Here is a 22,831-nt window from a genome sequence, read left to right on the forward strand (position 1 = left end):
GACATTACGGTAAAAATCTTGTTTTTCCTTACTAATATTCGTGTCATCCAGCAAACATATTGCTTAATTCTTTTGACATTTCGTTCCTTTATAAATTGTAATGTAATATAAAGGTACGTTTTTGAATGTCATTACTCTGGCATGTGAGGGATAACGGCCACCGACGTGACCTGTTATACGTGACTCATGAACAAGGGGAAATGCCATTAACTCGGCGTCACGCAGAGGCAATTTTCTTAATATCGATATTTCTCCACATTACTTAATCCAAATTCTATAATTTTTGCTGGATAAATGTTGTACAAAAATGTAGTTTCGTATCAAAGTGGAATGGTTTTTGTCATAAGTCAGCGGCGTTAGTTTGAGCACATAATTGACGTTTTGTTTACATGTGTTGTCGCAACACAGTCTCACTCCCTACTCGTCAAAGGTCTGACGCATGGTCAAGGTTCCTTGGCGTCAAATTCCAACGAGAAAGGTGTACCCTTTGCGTCGTTTTTCGACGTGGGGGTCCGTCAGATAGACATTCATGTTAATCCCTCACCGTCAGATATAGACGAAAGGAAATCAAATGTCCATCAAAGGTGATGCCGTCACGCAACCCAGTCTGAAAATCTAACAGGCTTTACAAAATAGCATGGCGAAAAAATGTCTGTTACATTCTTTTGAAGCTGCAGCAACGTGATATCTCGTAGCTCGCTAGACCCTCATTCTGCCTGAGAAGGACCAAACCAGCAAGGTAACTACCATTTTATTCGTTTCTGAGCTAGGGGTAGGCCTACTTCGTTTGTAAACAACTTGTTTTACATATTTATGTTTGTTTATACAGAATGTAATCGATATGTGCTTTCACAACTGATCAACAAATGGACCATTTTCTTGTGTTTGCACTAGCTTCGATACTAGACAGCAGTAGCGAGATATGTAAACATCCGGTAACGGCGAAGCTGGTTACGGTCATGTGACACACGCAACCACAAGAAAGCGGAAACGCGGCATAGAGCGAGCCATGTGGAGAAAGTTAAGCGACGTACATTTTGTAAACAATAATGCTGTTTTTTGTTGTTGTTTTCGAACAAAATATAAGCCTAGTTATCCTGAACAACACTCCTTCATGGTGTACAAAGCCTACAATCGTGCGATTTTAGTGCAATTTTTCAGTGCAGTTCAAAGTCTTGTAAGTGTAAAAGATATGGTCAAATTATAGGCCTACATGAATTAGCTAAATAAATCATTATTCGACACGTTATGCTTAAATTGCCTTGTTTTAAGCAGGTCAATCTCACAATAAGTTATTTATCCTTGGGTCTGGGTAACTCATGGGACAAAACATGTTGTTATTATAGGTTATTACCGTTTTATCCTGAAAAAAAGCCAACATTTCTGTGTCCAAAGTATTGCATTTCTGCAGTGTAGGCTACTATGTAGTGCAGCTTTTAATGTGCTTGTATTTTCCTGCATATGAACTACAAATATTCCTCCAAAACCAGTGTTGACATTTGAAGTAGGCCTATAGGAGTTCTTTTTTAGTATTGTAGTATTTGAATATTTACCCACAACAGTTTATGTAGGCCTAATGTATTCTTAAGGCCATTTTTGCATAGGCTCTTCCTTTTTCATGCTAAAGATAATGTTATTGTAACCATTGGCCATTTCATGTTTCAAACCTTTGAAATAATTTTACTGATGTTTACTGTTACACCTTAATGTTGCTTCAGTGCTTCAGCAATGCCAAGACACAATCTGTGAAGCCTGGCCCTGAAGAAGAGGAGGCATGGCCTGTCCCAATGCATGCAGGGCAAAACGAACATACATTTTGTGAGTATTGCTAATATTAAATGACATCCAGGTATACAATACACAACTATGTATAGGCTTGTTGCACGAGTGGCTCTTGGTGGGCTCATTTGTTTCCGATGGAGCCAGGTGTGTTTGAACCTGTCACTATTGTTAATGTAATTAGTGTCTACACCGACTAGGTTGGTTGTGGCACCTAGTGAATCAGCACTTTACAATAAAGAAGGATTTATGCATGTGTTAAATTTGTTATTATTGGCCAAACAAGTAATTCAGTGTCGGAGTGAACATGTAAGAAGCAGAATATAACAGAGGATGTCGTTAAGATCGAGAAGCAAATTGTTCAGTTGATACATTTTGGCCTACACTATTAAGGGACAGCTGAGTTGACCACATAAACCATATATTTTCTGAAAGCCCATAGCCTGTAGATGTCAATGAATATGAATTAAGACATGTTCCACCTTCCTACTTATTTTGGTGTATCATAAGGCGTACATAGGCCCATATTGTAGATCGAGAAGCAAATTGTTCAGTTGATACATTTTGGCCTACACTATTAAGGGACAGCTGAATTGACCACATAAACCATATATTTTCTGAAAGCCCATAGCCTTTAGATGTCAATGAATATGAATTAAGACATGTCCCACCTTCCTACGTACTTTGGTGTATCATAAGGCGTACATAGGCCCATATTGTAGATCGAGAAGCAAATTGTTCAGTTGATACATTTTGGCCTACACTATTAAGGGACAGCTGAATTGACCACATAAACCATATATTTTCTGAAATCCCATAGCCTTTAGATGTCAATGAATATGAATTAAGACATGTCCCACCTTCCTACGTACTTTGGTGTATCAAAAGGCGTACATAGGCCCATATTGTAGATTGAGAAACAAATTGTTCAGTTGATACATTTTGGCCTACACTATTAAGGGACAGCTGAATTGACCACATAAACCATATATTTTCTGAAAGCCCATAGCCTTTAGATGTCAATGAATATGAATTAAGACATGTTCCACCTTCCTACTTATTTTGGTGTATCATAAGGCGTACATAGGCCCATATTGTAGATCGAGAAGCAAATTGTTCAGTTGATACATTTTGGCCTACACTATTAAGGGACAGCTGAATTGACCACATAAACCATATATTTTCTGAAATCCCATAGCCTTTAGATGTCAATGAATATGAATTAAGACATGTCCCACCTTCCTACGTACTTTGGTGTATCATAAGGCGTACATAGGCCCATATTGTAGATCGAGAAGCAAATTGTTCAGTTGATACATTTTGGCCTACACTATTAAGGGACAGCTGAATTGACCACATAAACCATATATTTTCTGAAAGCCCATAGCCTGTAGATGTCAATGAATATGAACATTTTGGCCTACACTATTAAGGGACAGCTACGTCTGCTCAGTCAGACTTTGTATGACACAGATGTTATCTCTCATTCTCTGTTTTGTGGTTTAGTGATTTAAGAGTCAGTCTGCAGCTACAGCGGTCTGGGTTCAATATCCAAGTGTGACCATTTGGGTCTACCATAAACAGAAGAGAACAATTGGAAAAACATTTACTTAGTCATTTATATGGTGGTTGCTAGGTTGACATTGTAGTAGTTATCGTAGATATATTGGTTGCTATACTAGGCCCATATTGTAGGAACCAACTGTACAGGTTATACATTTTGGCCTCCACCAGTAAGAGACAGTTGATTCAACCACCTAATATGAAGATTATGTGAAGAGCCGTATAATACATTTTCTTAAAGCCTATAGCCTGTAGATGTCAATTAATATGAATTAAGACATGTCCAACCTTTTCACTTTGGTGCACCACACATTGTACATAGACCCATATTGATGAACCAACTTATACATTCTGGCCTACACAGCTAATTCAAGCACTTCAACCAAATCATTAACATAAATTAGGAATTGCTCCACCCTTCTCAAATACTTGTGCACTATTTTCAAAACATAGACCTATCTTGTATAGGTGAACTTTAGTCAACTGGGGCGCGTTTCCTAAAACCTTACTTGCTAACTAAGTTAGCACCTTAGTTGCTAATTAAGTTAGCAACTTTGTTGGTTGCAATGCAATTTCCCATTGCCAACCAACAGGTTAGCAACTATGGTTTTGGGAAATGCACCCCAGTATGTTTGAACATGTCAAAAGAAACACTGAGATTGTATTTTCTTTTTTGGTACTCTAAACATTTCAAAAGTTCTTTCTGATTTCCAGGTAATTAACTGTTGATAGGCTCATCCCAAAGCAGAAAGATACTTGACTGCTGAGAGCTGGATTGCTCCTGTGGAAAGAAGCTCCTGGCCTTTTCTCTATTTGGACACAACTGTGGAGGAAGGTGGGACATGTCTCAATTCATGTTAAATAATATCTAAAGAGTAAAGGCTTTTAGAAAATATAAAGTATGCTGTATATTGTTTAAATGTATCAGGCGTACCCTGGATGCACTGATATATGATATAGGGCTATATATGTCTTCATATATATTGCATGTTAGGAGATTGTAGTGTCTCTTGGTATCAATATTTAAATGTTTTATATCTTTCTAATTTCCAGGTTGTCAACTGTTTTCAGGCTCATCACCAAAGCAGAAAGACATAGTGAGACCAGACATGCCAGGAAGGAGCCAAGCACAGCCAAGGGATTTTTCTGCAGCTGTTCCTGCCAGTTATAGATGAACTGCTCCTGAGAATAGATGGGTGTCAACATCGTTTTGCCTACAAAATTGGTCTCCTATACGCATGATGCTTGTCAAGCACATCATTCCGGTGGCGGGACTGTTCCTGTGACCACACGGCTGAACAATGCATCATTCTCATCCATGCCCTCACCCCCCCTCTCCCCCAGACTGGACTACTGCAACCGGTCTTGAAAAGCGCTATGAAAATTAAATGTATTATTATTATTATTATTATTATTTTTGTTATTTGCTCCCTCTGTGTTAGCATATACCTTTGATGTATGTTTTATGTTTATTGGACACTCCCTTGGTTTAAGCAAACACAAACCATTAAAAAATACATATTTGGATATGTGTTGTGCTGAAATAAACCCAGAAACGGGTGTTTAGAGACCATATTTTTCACATACGTTGATAAACAAAAGTTCTTTAATCCTACCCAAACCATTACAACATCCATATTTTGATTGATTATGATACACAGAGGTGTGCTGTACTGAAATAAACCTAATTTCACTGACCTTACATGCTGTGGGAATTTTGATCTTCAAGACATCTTTAGGAACTGACATTTAGAGTGCATGTTTTTCACATATGCTGATAAACAAAAGTTCTTTAATCCTACCCAAACCATTAAAACATCCATATTTTGATTGATTATGATACACAGAGGTGTGCTGTACTGAAATAAACCTAATTTCACTGACCTTACATGCTGTGGGAATTTTGATCTTCAAGACATCTTTAGAAACAAACGTTTAGGGAGCATATTTTTCACATACTTTGATAAACAAAAGTTCTTAAATCATACCCAAACCATTAAAACATCCATATTTTGATTGATTATGATACACAGAGGTGTGCTGTACTGAAATAAACCTAATTTCACTGACCTTACATGCTGTGGGAATTTTGATCTTCAAGACATCTTTAGAAACAGACGTTTAGGGAGCATATTTTTCACATACTTTGATAAACAAAAGTTCTTAAATCATACCCAAACCATTAAAACATCCATATTTTGATTGATTATGATACACAGAGGTGTGCTGTACTGAAATAAACCTAATTTCACTGACCTTACATGCTGTGGGAATTTTGATCTTCAAGACATCTTTAGAAACAGACGTTTAGAGTATATTTTTCACATACTTTGATAAACAAAAGTTCTTAAATCATACCCAAACCATTAAAACATCCATATTTTGATTGATTATGATACACAGAGGTGTGCTGTACTGAAATAAACCTAATTTCACTGACCTTACATGCCTTGGCAAGTTTGATGCACTGGACATACTCAGAAACTTCAGACACCCATATTGGCCAGACAGGCCTAGGTAAGTGTCACACTCATTATTTCATGAAATGTTGGCATGTGGCACATATTTTGATACAGGGTATGATAACAAAGTTGTTTGTCAAATTTGAGACCTCTGACTGCTTGTGTGTTGACAGGAGGCGGAGCCAAAGATTGGAAAATCTAGATTTCTAGGGGGCGCTATAGAGTCTGTGAATATGTGAGGCATGATTTTACTTCTCTCATATATTTTATGTCATATATAGATGTCACATGCCAAATTTAGTCTGTCTATGAGGTATGCAAGTTAGAAATGCTAACCCTAGGTTTAGATGGTCATAATTTGTATAGGTCAGACAGGCCTTGATAGGATTACACCAGTTAATTCAAGATAGTGCCAGCATGTGGCACATATTTTGATACAGGGGATAATAACAAACTAGTTTTTCAAATTTGAGATATCTACTGGCTTCTGTGTTGCCAGGAGGCGGAGCCAAATATAGGAAATATTGGATTTCTAGGGGGCGCTATAGAGTGTGTGAATATGTGATGTGTGATTTTACTACACACTCATATTTTGTGTCATATATGGATGTCACATTCCAGATTTAATCAGTCTAGGGGGTATCTAAGTCACAAATGCTAACCCTAGGATTAGATGTCCATGATTTGCATAGGTTAAAGGAACCATATGTAAGATTATGGCCAAAACTGGTACTGCAATCACTTTCAAATTACTGTAGAGCGGTGTATCCCCTCCCCCTCCCCCCTGACTCGAGGTTGCCAACCCGGATGCCGAAACACTACTTACTTAGTGATTAGTAGATAGGTGGAGGGTAGCGCATCAGGCCAAAACACAACATGACATGACAAAACACAACAACATCAGTTGAGGGCTGCAACTTCACTTTTTAAATGACAATATCCTGGCCAGACTACTGTTGTCAGTGATATATGTATTTGAAATTAACATGATTTCTTAATGTCTAGTGACATATCAGGGCCATTTTATGATTAATTTAAATACATTTCTTACATACGGTTCCTTTAAACAGGCCCTGAAAAGGTTACACCAGTTATTATCAACTAATACCAACATGTGGCACATATATTGATAAGGGGGTAAAAACAAAATAGTTTGTCAAATTTGAGACCTCTAGCTGTTTCTGTGTTGCCAGGAGGCGGAGCCAAAGATTGGCAGAGGTGGCAAGCGCAACTTGAGTGTATTAAATTGACAAACCGTTTGTGTTGCTTAGGAACGAGATAACACTTATTATGGTCTGAGCGTTGCGTTACGTTTGCGCTGGCTGATGTGATCCTTGCCTTATAGTTAGAAATGCCAACCCATTATGTACATGTCCATGAATGGCAAAGGTCAGACAGGTCAGATAAGGTTACACCAGTAATTTTCAACTAATAACAACATGCGGCACAAATTGATTTAGGGGAATAAACTGGTTTGCTGTATTTGAGACCTGATCTGAATCTGATCTGATTGTGTGTTACTGTAGCTTCCAGGGTGTGTGAGGTAATTTCACTCTGATCCCATATTTACAAAGCCTAGATTCAAGTTCAAGTTTGGTTTATTGTCATGTATTTAGTAGGCCTACAATACAATGAAATGCATTTTGCTCCATCACTCACATGCAGTATAACTGGTTAAAATCACTCTAAAATGCAAAACAATGGTAATCAGTTTTTAATGTGATTATGGAAATTTTAATCTAAGTGCAAAAATAGCAGTATTGCTGAAGCCTATAGTAAAATAGCACCAATTACTTGGTGTGGTACTTATATCATGCTAAGAGCAGCAGTTAGTGTGAGACAGTTATCTTTATGTGTGGTGAGTTTATTAGCCTCACTGTTCCTCAGCCAGGTGGTTCTAGTCCTGATACTCCATACAGGGAGGGGGGATTCAGTCCATTAGCAAGTAGGGTGGAATTCTTCATGATGCAAAATACCTGTAGAAAGTCTTATATGTATCTACTGATGTAAAGGTCATTGACAATGGGTAGATTGCTGCCAATACTCTGTACTGTTGTAACCACCTGATGCAGTACACCACAGGAAGTGAGGATGTGCTCCACAACACAGCTGTACATGGAAGCAAGAACTAAGGTGTCAAGGCCAGCATGATTCAGCCTCCTCAGGAAGTAGACAAACAAGGCGGGCCTTGTTTACATGCTGGCTGTCTTGTTGCTTGTGGAAGGACACCACATTATCAGCTCCTTTGATGTAGAGAGAGGGGATCTTGGGGGATTGAAGGATGATTGTGTTAATGGTGCAACTGATGAGCAGTCATTCATTGGAATCCTTGCTCTCCAAACATGCCAGAGTCAGGAGAACCACAGATGAGCAGAAATTAGTACTGGAACACTTATTTCTGTAGGTGTTCTGTTGGAGTCATATAATGTAATGCAACCCAAACATCAGGATATCAGGAGCAAGGATCTGTGAAAACATAAGTAGAGGGGACAAATTTAAAATAAGTCTAGAAAACATTAGGACAAATTTATACATGGTTCTATTTTGTATATTGGCAAACGAAAGGCACATATGATACGTTTTAAGCTCCAACTCAAAGGCAAAGCAATTTCACCTAACCAAACCATATCTTTTCTGAAAGCTTTTCACTAGTAGATGTGAATTAACATACATTAGGACATATCCCACCTTTCTGCAAACTTTGGCGGCCAAAAATCTGTACATGGTTCTATTTTGTATGTATAAATCTAATGTGAAAATATAAGGATAGATCATCTTAAGAACCCTAAATGATATCCTTTTGGAATTATTGTAGTGTGTAAATGTGATTTAAGATATAATAAGTTATATTCCACCCTTCTGTGGTCTTGACAATATCATATGCCAGGATGAGATCACTGTTCTGAGTGACGGATAATTTTGAGCACTGGTAGTTTTTAGGGTGAAATATAAGGATAGATCATCATGTCATCATGTAGTGTATAGATATGATGTAAGCTATAATAATCTGTATTCCACTGTTCCTGCAAACTTTTGTGCACATATACTGGTGAATGAAGGATATATATGACACGTTTCAAGCTACAAAACGAAGGAAAGGCATATTCACCGAACTGTAAATTTTCTGAAAGCCTGTCACTAGGTGTCCCACCTTATTGAAGTTCACGGCCATCACAAAGCAGAAGGGCAGCACTGCACACATGGGACCCTCTCGAACTTCTGTAGGATGTAAAGGCAAGACTTTTAGAAAGTATATGCTTTAGGTGGTTGAATTACCTGTCCCTAATAGTGGAGTCCACAATGGCCAGGGTGGTCCATATCACAGCAAGGCCTGAACAACCTGCAAACGTTATTCACCTTATAATACAATTGCACTGACCTCATCTGACATTAGAGTAAAGAAAAAATGCTTCCCAATTATGTCAATGGAAGATTGTCAATTATCATTATTTAAGGTTTTGGAGTTTAATATTCAAAGTAGATGTTATGGCTACAACCCAATAGGTGTCCCTGGCATTGTTCATTGTGTTGTACAATCTAAACTCACTGATTAAAACACCTAATTACCAGTTAAAATCTATTTAGCAGGTTTTAAGTGCATTGTTATGCTAATGGTTCCCATGCAGGATAGTAGGCTATAAATAAATAAACAAATATATAAAACAAATAAATCGCCTATTAAGCAATTGAGAAAAATAACCCATTTTCGTAGGCCATCTGAGAATCAAAATTCTCAAGGTTCATGCTCATCTCATAATAATTAAATCCTTGTATTTGTATAACAACAGTATATCGTGCAGTAGCCTACTAACGTTAGTCCTTATTATAATTATTAGCCTGTGTAGTCGCTAACTTTAGTTGCCAATGTTTTGTTTGGCGATGCCAGCGATAGTGTTGGTGCATACGATTCATAAACGCCTCTTCAGGAGATTCAGTCTCTCATCTTCTGGGGTTTCAGAGTTAAACAAAAGTATTAAATTAATATAAATTGTAGCAAATGCCCGACTGTTACCTGTATTCTCCGCCATCTTTACATACCCTGTGTAAACAAGTGTAAGGGACAGCAATAGTTTCCGGATTGCCAGCCAATGGGAGCAACCAGTGCTAACGACCAATCATATACAGAATGCACACACTTTAAGATTTTAAAGTGATGAAATGAGCTACACTTTCTCTTGCAAATGTAGTTGTAGTCTTATCACTACCAATCAAAAGAGGGGGTTTGTTAATATTCTAATATTCTTTTTCTCTAGAAACCACCATAGCAACCAACAAGATTACCATAGTAACCAGCATAGCAACCAACATGATTACCCTAGCAACCAGCATAGCAACCGCTATGTTTAGTATAGCAGCCAACATATCTACCATAGCAACAACCCAGGAACCATCTCACTTACCCTACCATTGACCTAACAACCACCACCATAATGTCAACCTAGCAACCACCATAGCAACCAACATGATTACCCTAGCAACCAGCATAGCAACCGCTATGTTTAGTATAGCAGCCAACATATCTACCATAGCAACAACCTAGGAACCATCTCAATTACCCTACCATTGACCTAACAACCACCACCATAATGTCAACCTAGCAACCACCATAGCAACTAACATGATTACCCTAGCAACCAGCATAACTGCTTTGTTTAATAAAGCAACCACCATTTCTACCATGGCAACAACCTAGGAACAATCTCTATTACCCTACCACATTGCAACCACCATATCTACCCTAGCAGCACCCTAGCAACCATCTCAATTACCCTATGAACCACCATAGCAACAAACAAGATTACCCTAGCAACCAGCATAGCAACCAACAAGATTACCCTAGCAACCAGCATAGCAACCACTTTGTTTAATATAGCAACCACCATTTCTACCATGGCAAAAACCTAGGAACCATCTCTATTACCCTACCACATTGCAACCACCATATCTACCCTAGCAGCACCCTAGCAACCATCTCAATTACCCCATCAATAACCTAGCAACCACCACTACAATTTCAACCTAGCAACCACCATAGCAACCAACAAGATTACCCTAGCAACTAGCATAGCAACCAACAAGATTACCCTAGCAACCAGCATAGCAACCACTTTGTTTATTATAGCAACCAACATATCTACCATAGCAACAACCTAGGAACCATCCCAATTACCCTACCACTGACCTAACAACCACCACCATAATGTCAACCTAGCAACCACCGTAGCCACCAACATGATCACCCTAGCAACCAGCATAGCAACCACTTTATTTAATATAGCAACCAACATATCTACCATAGCAACAACCTAGGAACCATCTCAATTACCCTACCACTGACCTAACAACCACCACCATAATGTCAACCTAGGAACCACCACAGAAACCAACAGGGTAATACCCTAGCAACCAACAAAGCAACCACTATGTTTAGCATAGCAACCACCATTTCTACCATAGCAACAACCTAGGAACCATCTCAATTGCCCTAGCAACAACCTTGCAACCACTACCTAAATGCCAACCTAGCAACCACTATTCTGCTTTATTTGCCCCATCATTTTATTTACATAGACTAATTGACTAGTCGCACAAAAGGCTCCTCGGTGGGCTCGTCTATCTCCGGTGGAGTGTTAGCTGTGTTGTAACGACATCTTCTGTTATATTCTGCTCCTTATATGTTTACTCCGACACTGAATTACTTGTTTGGCCAATAATAACAAATTTAACACATGCATAAATCCTTCTTTATTGTAAAGTGCTGATTCACTATGTGCAACAACCAACCTAGTCCGTGTAGACACTAATTACATTAACAATAGCGACAGGTTCAAACACACCTGGCTCCATCGGAAACAAACGAGCCCACCAAAAACCACTCGTGCAAAAAGCCTATACATAGTTGTGTATTGTATACCTGGATGTCATTTAATATTAGCAATACTCACAAAATGTATGTTTGTTTTGCCCTGCATGCATTGGGACAGGCCATGCCTCCTCTTCTTCGGGGCCAGGCTTCACAGATTGTGTCTTGGCATTGCTGAAGCACAATTAAGGTGTAACAGTAAACATCAGTAAAATTATTTCAAAGGTTTGAAACATGAAATGGCCAATGGTTATAATTACATTATCTCTAGCATGAAAAAGGAAGAGCCTATGCAAAAATGGCCTTGAGAATACATTAGGCCTACATAAAACTGTTGTGGGTAAATATTCAAATACTACAATACCAAAAAAATAACTCCAATAGGCCTACTTCAAATGTCAACACTGGTTTTGGAGGAATATTTGTAGTTCATATGCAGGAAAATACAGTACTTTGTACATTAAAAGCTGCACTACATAGTAGCCTACACTGCAGAAATGCAATACCTGGACACAGAAATGTTGGCTTTTTTTCAGGAAAAAACGGTAATTAGCCTATATTAACAACATGTTTTGTCCCATGAGTTACCCAGACCCAAGGATAAATAGCTTATTGTGAGACTGACCTGCTTAAAACTAGGCAATTTTTTGGCTCGCTCTATGCTGCGTTTCCGCTTTCTTGTGGTTGCGTGTGTCACATGACCGTAACCAGCTTCGCCGTTACCGGATGTTTACATATCTCGCTACTGCTGTCAAGCTAGTGCAAACACAAGAAAATGGTCCATTTGTTGATCAGTTGTGAAAGCACATATCGATTACATTCTGTATAAACAAACATAAATATGTAAAACAAGTTGTTTACAAAATAAGTTCCCCTAGCTCAGAAATGAATAAAATGGTAGTTACCTTGCTGGTTTGGTCCTTCTCAGGCAGAATGAGGGTGTAGCGAGCTATGAGATATCACGTTGATGCAGCTTCAAAAGAATGTCACAGCCATTTTTTCGCCATGCTATTTTGTAAGCCTGTTAGATTTTCAGACTGGGTTGCGTGACGGCATCACCTTTGATGGACATTTGATTTCCTTTCGTCTATATCTGACGGTGAGGGATTAACATGAATGTCTATCTGACGGACCCCCACGTCGAAAAACGACGCAAAGGGTACACCTTTCTCGTTGGAATTTGACGCCAAGGAACCTTGACCATGCGTCAGACCTTTGACGAGTAGGGAGTGAGACTGTGTTGGTTGTCAATGTCATGTTTACAATGTAAGTCAATGGGCGCCGGTATTCGGCCAATGGCGGCGTCCAAAGAATCTTTTGCCGGATAGCATCTACACTGGCTACCTATGGCTGCCCGCAACAAATTCAAATCACTAACACTTGCCTGATGAATCAGTTCATGACAAAGATAAAATATATAAAATAAAATAAAGACAATATAAAAAAAGACAAAATAAAGACAAAACGACTATAATTAATGGAACTGTGAAGAGTTATCTGAAGTATGCTGTAGTACTTGACTGGATTATAATGGTGGCCTGCACCTTTAGGAGCTGGAGGCCACATAAGGGTAAGGAGCAGCACACACACACACACGTTTATTTATTTAATTGGTTTATTTAAAGCAACATTTTTTAATATTGATTGCCCACTGCTGACCACATTCATACAGCTGTGCATAGTGTTGCTAAAGGTCAGATTAAGAGAGGAGAGCACAGCTGTACGTGGCTCCACACAACATCACATGTGATTACGCACCTCTCACTCTACTTTACAGATTCTTGAGCACACACTTCATTGTATTGTGTATATGTACCTGTACTACAAAACACTTTGTTCTCTTCATTATGTAGGATATTCATCTGTACAGACCACACATTGAGAATCTCATCTGCCTATTTGGAACCTGAACACCAGGATCAGTGTCTGTGTTGGAGAGAGTGTGTAATCCACTGATCTGGGGCCAGCCTCAGTGTGCAGCTAAATGAACCCATATGTACACTATGTTATCCATGCTAAATTAACCTATACACAACATTATGTTGCACATGTTATCCATGTGACTATGTGGGACTTACAGACTTCTTGCTCTTTTTCAATTTCTTACATTTACGTTCATTTTTAATATGTATTCAAAAACATCTTAATTGCCTCATCAGGCATCAGGGAAAGTCTTGCCTGTCTACTTGTAACCTGAACTCCATGAGTTAAGTATGGGGAAAGTCTGCACTCTACTGGTTTGGAGTCAGTCCCTGTGCCTCTAGCAGCTACAGTTCTAGGCTGAGTTCTAGGTCACCCTATACAGTTCACACCCACAACTGGAACTTTGGTTGGTGGCAGCAGAGACCAGGGAACTGGGCTGGCAACTACGGCTGGCCAATCGGAATCCTTTCTTACCATAGTCCCTCCCTCTACTTGACTCGTGCAGGAGCAGGAAGTGAAGTTAAGTGACAGGTTGATTTGTTCCCTCCACTAGACACCCTCACGTGGGATACTTTAGCTAGAACCTTCTTACTTTAACACAGTTTTTAAAAGTAATAAGGGAAACAGTTTGGGTCTGAAGCTGGTGAGGCTGAAAGTTGGCTGGATGAAAGTGTGAAACAGAAGAATCTGAGTTTGGGAATGACGCGTGTGCTCTGACTGCTGAAAGTGAAAGTAAAGCTGGCGACTGAGGAGAGACTTTACAGAAAAGACGAAATGGCTTCTAAACATGAAGAGGATCTCACCTGTCCTGTGTGCTGTGACATCTTCAAGGATCCCGTCATTTTATCCTGTGCTCACAGTGTGTGTAAAGCCTGTCTGCAGCAGTTCTGGGAGAGCAAAGGATCCAGAGAATGTCCCTACTGCAGGGGGAAGTGCTCAAAGGATTTATATCCTCCTAGCAAGGCGTTAAGGAACCTGTGTGAGACCTTCTTACAGGAGAGAAGTCAGAAAGCTTCAGCAGGGTCTGAGTTGCTCTGCAGTCTGCACAGTGAGAAACTCAAGCTCTTCTGTCTGGATGATAAACAGCCTGTGTGTTTGGTGTGTAGAGACTCCAAAAAACACACTGGCCATAAATTCCATCCTATAGATGAAGCAACTCTTGACTGTAAGGTAAGAATGATTTCTCTTAATTATGGTGATGGGATATCGCAGCACCACGTGATCACCTTGGAGATGAATGAACGTCACTGTTGAATGTAGAGATGCTGCAGTCTGCAGTGAAGTCTGTTATTATTACCAGGAGGAGCTCAAGATCAAACTGCAGCTCTTACAGGAGAAACTGAAGACTTTGGAGGAGGCTAAAGTGACCTGTGATAAAACAGCAAAACACATCAAGGTGAGGACCAGGCACATGTTACATAACATAGGTGGAGATGTGAATCAAGTCAGATGTACCTGTCACTCAAAATATGTTTTTAAAGGAACGTAGTTTGCTGCTAATTGGATAACCTTGACAACAGCTTTAATGGAGAATTCAGGCGATTTTCACAAAGGTCTACAGCTAGAGCCAGGGGCGGAGCTATAGGTGGGGCCGCTGCCTCTGGGCCCTCCCCCAGCATTTAAATGAGGCCGACAACTGCAGTGCATGATGGGTACGATATCTGGAGGATCCATGAACGTCATCAAATTGCGACTGCACTGACTAGTGAATGATGTATAGCACATGCCTGGTGTATCTTGCTGTTATGCCAAGCATCAGCCCTGGATCATTCTTACGTTTAAAAGACTAACGCAAACAACACAGCATTTATTTATAGTTTTTATTCCAATAGTGCATTAAAACCTTCAGAAATGAGTTATCAAGGATGTTCAATATTTTTGGGTCTTGCCTCTCCATTCCACAGCTCTAGCTTGAACGTTAGTCTACTACACACTAAAGCGTAATTTGGAACAAATCATGAGCATGCAGAAGAGACAGAGAGTAAGAGGCAGGTTCCAGGTAGCGTGTCATGGTTGACATCTCCTGTTAAATATAAGAAACATCAAGAGAAAAGAAATGATAAAGGCAACAACGACAATATGCCTGTTGAAACGCTAAGTGGCTACCAGGCTCAAAATTCTTATTTAATTGCAAACAGAAATGTAAAGCTTCCTACATTACATGCTTTCATTTCCAAAGCAACGAGTGAAGGCTGCTTGTATTAACTTAATATTGTGATATCAATGTAGTGCAATCAAACAAGGCTAGAATTGGTGAGACTGTTGAGCAAGAGACTCTACCAAGAGCTGGCAAAAGGGCCTTATAAGAACCATTGAGACTCTTCTTAAAGTGACAGTGCACTGGAGCAATGAATGAACATAAATTGATTTGATCTAGACTCAGGCCCATCTCACAGAGAAGCAGATCAAGGAGGAGTTTGAGAAGCTTCACCAGTTTCTACGAGATGAAGAGGCAGCCAGGATAGCTGCACTGAGGGAGGAAGAGGAGCAGAAGAGTCAGATGATGAAGGAGAAGATTGAGAAGATGAGCAGAGAGATCTCATCTCTTTCAGACTCAATCAGAGACCTAGAAGAGGAGATGGGAGCTGATGACATCACATTACTGCAGGTATGAACCATCCACTCTCATGAAGTGAGTTATGTAAACATTGGATAACTGATTTTATGGTTATATGTATCATATACTCATGTACTCATATACATGTACTACATGTATTTGAATTTGAAAAGATGGTGCAACACTGATTGACATTTAATTATTTATAATTTTCCAGAACTACAAGAGCACAGTGGAAAGGTGAGTGATCTGCCTCCTGTCTCTCTCTTCTCTGTGGTTCTGAACCCAAACCCACAGCAGCACTGACTCCTGCATGTTATTCCAGAGCCCAGTGCTCACTGCAGGAAACAGAGAGGGTTTTAGGAGCTCTGATCAATGTGGCAAAGCACCTGGGCAACCTGAAGTTCAGAGTCTGGGAGAAGATGCAGGAGACTGTTCAATACAGTAAGTAGTCACACACACACACACACACACACACACACACACACACATAAAAACAATATTCACTGATACATATCGGTATTTGAACCTTGAAGATGCGAGCAATGGCAATCTTAGCTTTTATGACGCCCTCGGCAACCAATTGTCAAGACTAAACCAATTTACTTCGGTGAGATTTGTCAGTTAAATTTTTTTAACAATTTCACACAATCCTGAAAAATAACACAGGCTACAGTGAAACTGTATAAATCTGTATTGAAGATATTATGAATGGAATTTGGAGGCCATTTGTGGTGTGATTGACTTTAGCCCACTAATTGCGTTAGTTGTGCGCTATTCCCTTTACGCCTGCTCCAGAAGGTAGGTAGAAAAGGTCCAGTTGTGAACCTGTCCCCAGGCTCTATCACATTGTATCACATCAAATCGAATCACACCTAAACGTTATGTATTCAAATGTATTGTTTCTGAATCAAACAGCCTTATTGATAACGAGTCACATTCTCATCACAAATCTCTGTGTTCTTTCTCTCTGCAGCTCCTGTGACTCTGGATCCCAACACTGCAAAATCCAATCTCATCCTGTCTGAGGATCTGACCAGTGTGAAATGGGGTGATGAGAGGCAGCAGCTTCCTGATAACCCAGAGAGATTTGATCACTTTGCCAGTGTCCTGGGCTCTGAGGGCTTTAACTCAGGGACTCACTTCTGGGATGTGGAGGTTGGGGAGAACACATTGTGGCATGTGGGTGTGATGACAGAGTCTCTCCAGAGGAAGGGAGACTTATCCTCCACGAGTGGATGGTGGTGTGTTGGGTGTAATGGTGCTGTATATGGAGTATGTACTGCACCACAGCCCCTCACTGTCCTCACACTGAAGAAGAAACTCCAGAGGCTCAGAGTGCAGCTGGACTGGGACAGAGGAGAGCTGTCATTCTCTGACCCTGATAATAACACCCACCTACACACTCTCACACACACTTTCACTGAGAGAGTGTTTCCATACTTTAATGGCTGTCGGATGTCTCCTCTGAGGATGTTACCAGTGAAGGTTTCAGTAACAGTAAAGCAGCCCAGTCACACTGCAAAAACTAATCAAATTGAAGGTCTGCTCTGCACTGTAGCTTAAATGCTACTCTATTGCTGTAAGAAGCTTTGGATAAAAGCATCTGCCAAATGAATACATGTAAATGTAGGAAACAGCACTGTTTTCATGCTCTGGTCGATTTTGAGATTTTGGGTAGCGTTGCATAACATGTATTCTTTAAGAGTAGTGCAAAGAAAATTTTCAAAATACACATTTAGGTATTGCATTATACTTTGTCTATTTGAGTCTTAATGTTCCAATCACAATACATGCATGTCTCAATACATGTTTTCTCAGAATATTTTTTCCTTATATTCTGAGAAATATCCACTTCAGTAGCACTTCCATAACCCAACCTCCCCAGTTGTATTCCTTTTTTTTTTTTCCCCCAATATATTTATTGATTTTTTGCATTGCATAACAATTCAAAATAGAACATTTACACATACTCCCCCCCCCCCCCCCCCCCACACACACACACACACACATACACACACATACACACACACCTAGGCTAAACTTGCAAATTCCACATATGTACAACTTAGCTTAAAAAATATATACATTTGAAATCAAGTACTCCAATGTAATAAGGATCCCGCTTAAAAATATAATAATAAATAAAAAAAATAAAACATAAAAAGATACAGAACAACTTAGGATAAATAAACATTACATCTCAGACTCTATAATGCTCATATATGGTTCCCAGAGATGATGAAACTCTTTCTGTTTTCCCTTAGCAATATATGTTAGTCTTTCCAGACCAAGGCACTCGGAAAGCTCCTTTACCCAATGTTTCATTGAAGGAGCCTCTACACTTTTCCAATTAAGTGCAATCACCCTCCTGGCTTGTACAAGTCCAAAGTCCACCAGTCTAGTCTTTCTTTGCATTTGTATAAAGTTCAATGGATAGATCCCAAGTACACATACTGTAGCTTAGCATTCAGTGATATGTTGAGATGAAAGGTCTCTGACAGAGAATTTATAACATCTTTCCAAAACTTCTGAATCAATGGGAATCAATTCCCACAAACAATGAAAAAGGGTTCCCTTGTTATCCTTACATTTACTACAAGTGTCTGGAATGTTGCCAGACATATGATGAAGTTTGACAGGGGTCATATATGTTCTCATTAACCATTTATATTAGAGGAGTTTAGACCTTGTATTTATTGTCTGTACTTGTGCCTTTAAACAGGCCGCCTTCCAATCCACTTCAGTTATGTCTTCTTGTATGTCATCTTTCCAGGCATTTAACCTGTCCACTGCAGATTCTTTAGAAGTAGATATAAGCAAGTTATAATAGATAGAAAGTAGGTGTTTCCTTCCCATACGCCCAAGGGAGACTTCTTCTATTTTTGATAATGGTGGGATGTGTGTAATCGGTTTGTATCTGGATGAGATGAAATGTTTTAACTGCAGATATTTAAAGAAATGCTTTGAAGGGATTTGATATTTTTCACACAATTGTCTGAAGGTTAGCAACACTCCATCCATATATGAATCTATCACTCTCTGTATACCTTTTGCATGCCATAATTTAAACCCCCCATCTTTTTTACCAGGAGTGAACTGTTCATTACCCCAGATTGGGGTGAATTGAGAGATTACTGGAGAGTCCCCCATGTGTTTGTGTGCAACATGCCACACTAAAATTGTGTTTTTCAGGAAGGGATTTTTTGTTTGTTTTTTCAGTCTTTTTTCATCTGAGGAATATATATAGCTATGTAAGGACAATGGAACGGATTCTCTTTCAATGCTTACCCAAGATGGAGGTGATGCACAAAAATAATGTGTAGCTGATGTTAACTGGGCAGCCATATAGTACCACCTGAGATTTGGAAACTGTAGTCCCCCTCTCTCATATGGCTGATATAGCCGTTTTAGGCAAAGTCTCGCTTTCCTGTTGTTCCAGATAAACTGACTAAACAACTTAGCTAAATTATCATAAAACAATGTTGGTAATGGTAGAGGAAGTGTTTGGAAAAGGTACAGAAATGGAGGTAAAATTGAAATTTTTATAACATTAATTCGCCCCATCATAGATATAGGCAAACCAGACCATCAGTTTAATAATTGGGTGACCTGATCTATCAAGGGGTCGTAGTTTGATGTGATTATTATGACCGCCGTGCAGCGAAGCGGCAGTCATATAGGTTTAGTCAGATTTTTTCTTTTTTTTTCTTCTTTTTTTTTTTTTTTTCTTTTTCGCATGTCCAAATTTCTGTCAAGGATTCCCGGGACACTGTAAGACCGGGGTACACGAAACTTGGTGGGCATGTAACCCCACATGGATAGCATGGAACCATCGTTTTTCGTTTTGATCTGTAGCCCCCCCGCTGGACTGGACCCCCCGAAAGGAGGGTAGGGCAGACACAGTTTTCTGTGAATATCTCGAGAACCGTAGGGTTTAGGAGGACCATTTTTTTTCAAGGGGCAATGTCAACCCATTCCATAACCACTCATTTCATGTATACTGTAGCTCCACCTAGTTAAACACAAAAAAGTAAAAATTAGGTGTTGTAATCGCAGGTATCTGTGACCTAACATAGTCAAAACTGCACGAAATTGGAAGTGTAGGATCATTATGACACCCTCTGAATGCATGCCAAGTTTCGTGGAATTCCGCTCATGGGGGGCTACACAATAAATTAATTTATGTTACTATACACCAACTGGCCTGTAGGTGGCCGGAGACAGTTTTCTGTGAATATCTCGAGAACCGTAGGGCCTAGGAGGTCCACTTTTTTTTGTATGTTGGTCTTAAGGGGGCATGTCAACCCATCCCATTACCACTTATTTCATGTATAGCGCCACCTAGTTAAAAATTAAAAAGCAAAACATTAGGTGTTTTCATCACAATATCTCTGGCTGACAAGGTCAAAACTGCACAAAATTGAAAGTGTATCATCATTATGACACCCTCCGAATGCATGCCACGTTTTGTGTACTTTCGTTCATGGGGGGCCTTACAATAAAATAATTTATGTGTACATTTAGTGACCGTACACCAACAAGGATTCCCAGGACACTGAATGTCCGGGGTACAGAAAACTTGGTGGGCATGTAACCCCACATGGATAGCATGGAACCATAATTTTTCATTTTGATCTGTAGCCCCCCCGCTGGACTGGACCCCCCGAAAGGAGGGTAGGGCAGACACAGTTTTCTGTGAATATCTTGAGAACCGTAGGGCCTAGGATGACCAAATTTTTCCGTATGTTTGCCTCCAGGGGTCATCTTAACCCATTCCATGTGCACACATGTGCATAAACAGATACACACGCTCACACATACATTCACAGTAATCATACGTATGACACATACTCACACAGTAGACATATGTACGCATGCATGCACATGCACCAACACAGACACATACGCAGGCACACACACAAGCACGCACACACACACACACACACACACACCCACACACATAAACATAAACATGTACACGCACACATGCACACAAGAATTTCTCCGAATTATGAACAGGCAAGATGGGGGTGGGGTTGTACAAAATGAATTTTACATGTGAAATCTATGAACTAATCATGTTTTGGTACTTGTTGTCTAGCAGATACCAGTGAGAATTGAGTGTGGATAATGCAATTTAGTGAGACAGTTAGAATCATATAGGCCTTTCAGCGTGATTTATTTTTGTGGAAAAAATGTGCTGGACTGGGCGGTGGTCATATTTTGTACCGCTCTGCGGTACATCTAGTTTTATTGAGATCTGGAGTAATTTTAACACCCAGATATTTGAAACCTTCACTAGTTGTTGTAAAATGTGTTGTTACTGTGGGGTTCTTCCTCTCTTCCTCATTAAGAAACATTAATACAGATTTAGAATGATTAATTTCATAACCAGAAATTCTTCTAATAATCTTGTCAGGTTTTGGATGCTCTTGTTTAAATCTGTCAAAAAATATATAATGTCATCTGCAAATAAAGAAATAAGGTGTTCTCTTCCTCCAATTCTTATGCCTGATATACCTTCATGTGTTCTCTCCGCTACAGCCAGAGGTTCTATTGCTAATGTAAAAAGTAGTGGTGATAAAGGGCATCCCTGTCTGGTTGATCGCTGTAGGTTAAATGGTTTTGAAACATTGTCATTAGTTAGAATTTGTGCTGTAGGATTTGTATATAGTAGTCGAATCCATTGGAGGAATGACTCACCCAACCCATATCTTGGAAGTAATTCTAGGAGATAGTTCCATTCTATTCTATCAAATGCTTGGCGTGCATCCAGAGATAACATTGCAGTGTCTTTAGTGTTACGTTTTTCATATAATATATTCAGGACCCGCCTGATATTGTGATATCCCTGTCCATTTCTAACAAAACCTTGTTGATCATTAGTTATTAATTTAGGTAAATATTTGTCTAGTCTCCTGGCAAGAGCCTTAGTGTCACATTCCATGAGACTTATTCCCCTGTAGGAGGAACATTCAGTTGGGGGTTTGTTAGGTTTTAATATAAGAGTTACAGTAGCTATTCTCAATGAGTCTGGCAACATTCCCAATTCATATGATTCATTATACATGTCTAGAAGAGGCTGGACCAATTTACTTTTAAATTCTTTATAAAATTCTATTGGCAACCCATCTGGCCCAGGTGCTTTACCACTATTCATGTCACCTATAGCCTCTAAAAGTTCCTCTATTGTTAGTGGACTATCCAGCATTGTTTTATCCTCCTCTGATACACTCTTAAAACCAATGTGTTGAAAACAACACAACTCTGTGTCCAGATAGGGACAACACAGTTTGTGATGTTTCCTTTTTTTATTTGTTACACAATGTCAAGTGTTTCCTCTTCTAAATTACGCCGACGAACGAGGACATTTAACGTTAACATTAAGCATTTAGGGAGCTAGCCAAGTAGCCTAACGTTAGCCTGCCTAACTGACTGAAAGCTCTTAACGTGAAATCACCAACCTGAAACAACACCATCCGTCAGTTCACTGGGCGATGCTGTTGCTTGAACGGAGCTGGGTGGTCTTTTGAAAAACTTTCTAATATCCATAACGTTTCAACAACATGTACACAAGGTGTTTTATCACAGACTGTAAAAGTGACAGACTTCTGACAGAGGCTTTTTGGAACACCGAAGCCATGACGTAGCGTTGTCAAGTCAGCATTTTCACTGGATCTA

General features: G+C 39.5%; 1 protein-coding gene and 2 long non-coding RNA genes across 6 annotated transcripts; 2 read left to right on the top strand and 1 right to left on the bottom strand.

Moving 5' to 3' along the window:
* The first annotated feature begins 407 nt into the window (after nucleotides 1-407).
* Nucleotides 408-5,044, top strand: LOC143100184 (uncharacterized). Of its 3 annotated transcripts, XR_012981865.1 has the most exons (5): nucleotides 408-739; nucleotides 895-1,177; nucleotides 1,719-1,818; nucleotides 4,057-4,177; nucleotides 4,396-5,044. It is a non-coding gene; the product is annotated as an uncharacterized LOC143100184 (long non-coding RNA). The 3 variants fall into 3 exon arrangements; XR_012981863.1 differs by lacking the exon at nucleotides 895-1,177; XR_012981864.1 differs by lacking the exon at nucleotides 408-739 and having other exon boundaries at nucleotides 794-1,177.
* Nucleotides 5,045-7,384: 2,340 nt separating this feature from the next.
* On the bottom strand, nucleotides 7,385-12,904 carry LOC143099611 (uncharacterized). Its single transcript, XR_012981689.1, has 4 exons — nucleotides 12,573-12,904; nucleotides 11,750-11,841; nucleotides 8,956-9,023; nucleotides 7,385-8,270 (listed from the first exon to the last, which is right to left on the bottom strand). It is a non-coding gene; the product is annotated as an uncharacterized LOC143099611 (long non-coding RNA).
* A 1,168-nt stretch (nucleotides 12,905-14,072) lies between these two features.
* Nucleotides 14,073-18,032, top strand: LOC143099612 (zinc-binding protein A33-like). Of its 2 annotated transcripts, XM_076262529.1 has the most exons (6): nucleotides 14,073-14,760; nucleotides 14,891-14,986; nucleotides 15,968-16,198; nucleotides 16,365-16,387; nucleotides 16,473-16,591; nucleotides 17,124-18,032. In XM_076262529.1, the coding sequence occupies exons 1-6, from the start codon at nucleotides 14,365-14,367 to the stop codon at nucleotides 17,711-17,713; spliced, it is 1,455 nt and encodes a 484-aa protein (XP_076118644.1). In that variant the 5' UTR covers nucleotides 14,073-14,364; the 3' UTR covers nucleotides 17,714-18,032. The 2 variants fall into 2 exon arrangements, with proteins under 2 accessions (XP_076118644.1, XP_076118645.1); XM_076262530.1 differs by lacking the exon at nucleotides 14,891-14,986.
* Nucleotides 18,033-22,831: the final 4,799 nt, after the last annotated feature.

Source organism: Alosa pseudoharengus, unplaced genomic scaffold (assembly GCF_046254945.1).
Source record: "Alosa pseudoharengus isolate Yale_2024_CS ecotype anadromous, Long Island Sound unplaced genomic scaffold, YU_APseudo_1.1 YU_APseudo_1.1_scf_3, whole genome shotgun sequence".
NCBI lineage: Eukaryota > Metazoa > Chordata > Actinopteri > Clupeiformes > Clupeidae > Alosa > Alosa pseudoharengus.

What these genes read in the sequence shown, in the direction of transcription:
- LOC143099612 (XM_076262529.1), top strand. Translation starts at nt 14,365, where the DNA reads ATGGCTTCTAAACATGAAGAGGATCTCACCTGTCCTGTGTGCTGTGAC. An exon ending in ATGACATCACATTACTGCAG is followed by an intron (nt 16,199 to 16,364) that starts GTATGAACCATC and finishes ATAATTTTCCAG; the next exon opens with AACTACAAGAGCACAGTGGA. An exon ending in TACAAGAGCACAGTGGAAAG is followed by an intron (nt 16,388 to 16,472) that starts GTGAGTGATCTG and finishes ATGTTATTCCAG; the next exon opens with AGCCCAGTGCTCACTGCAGG.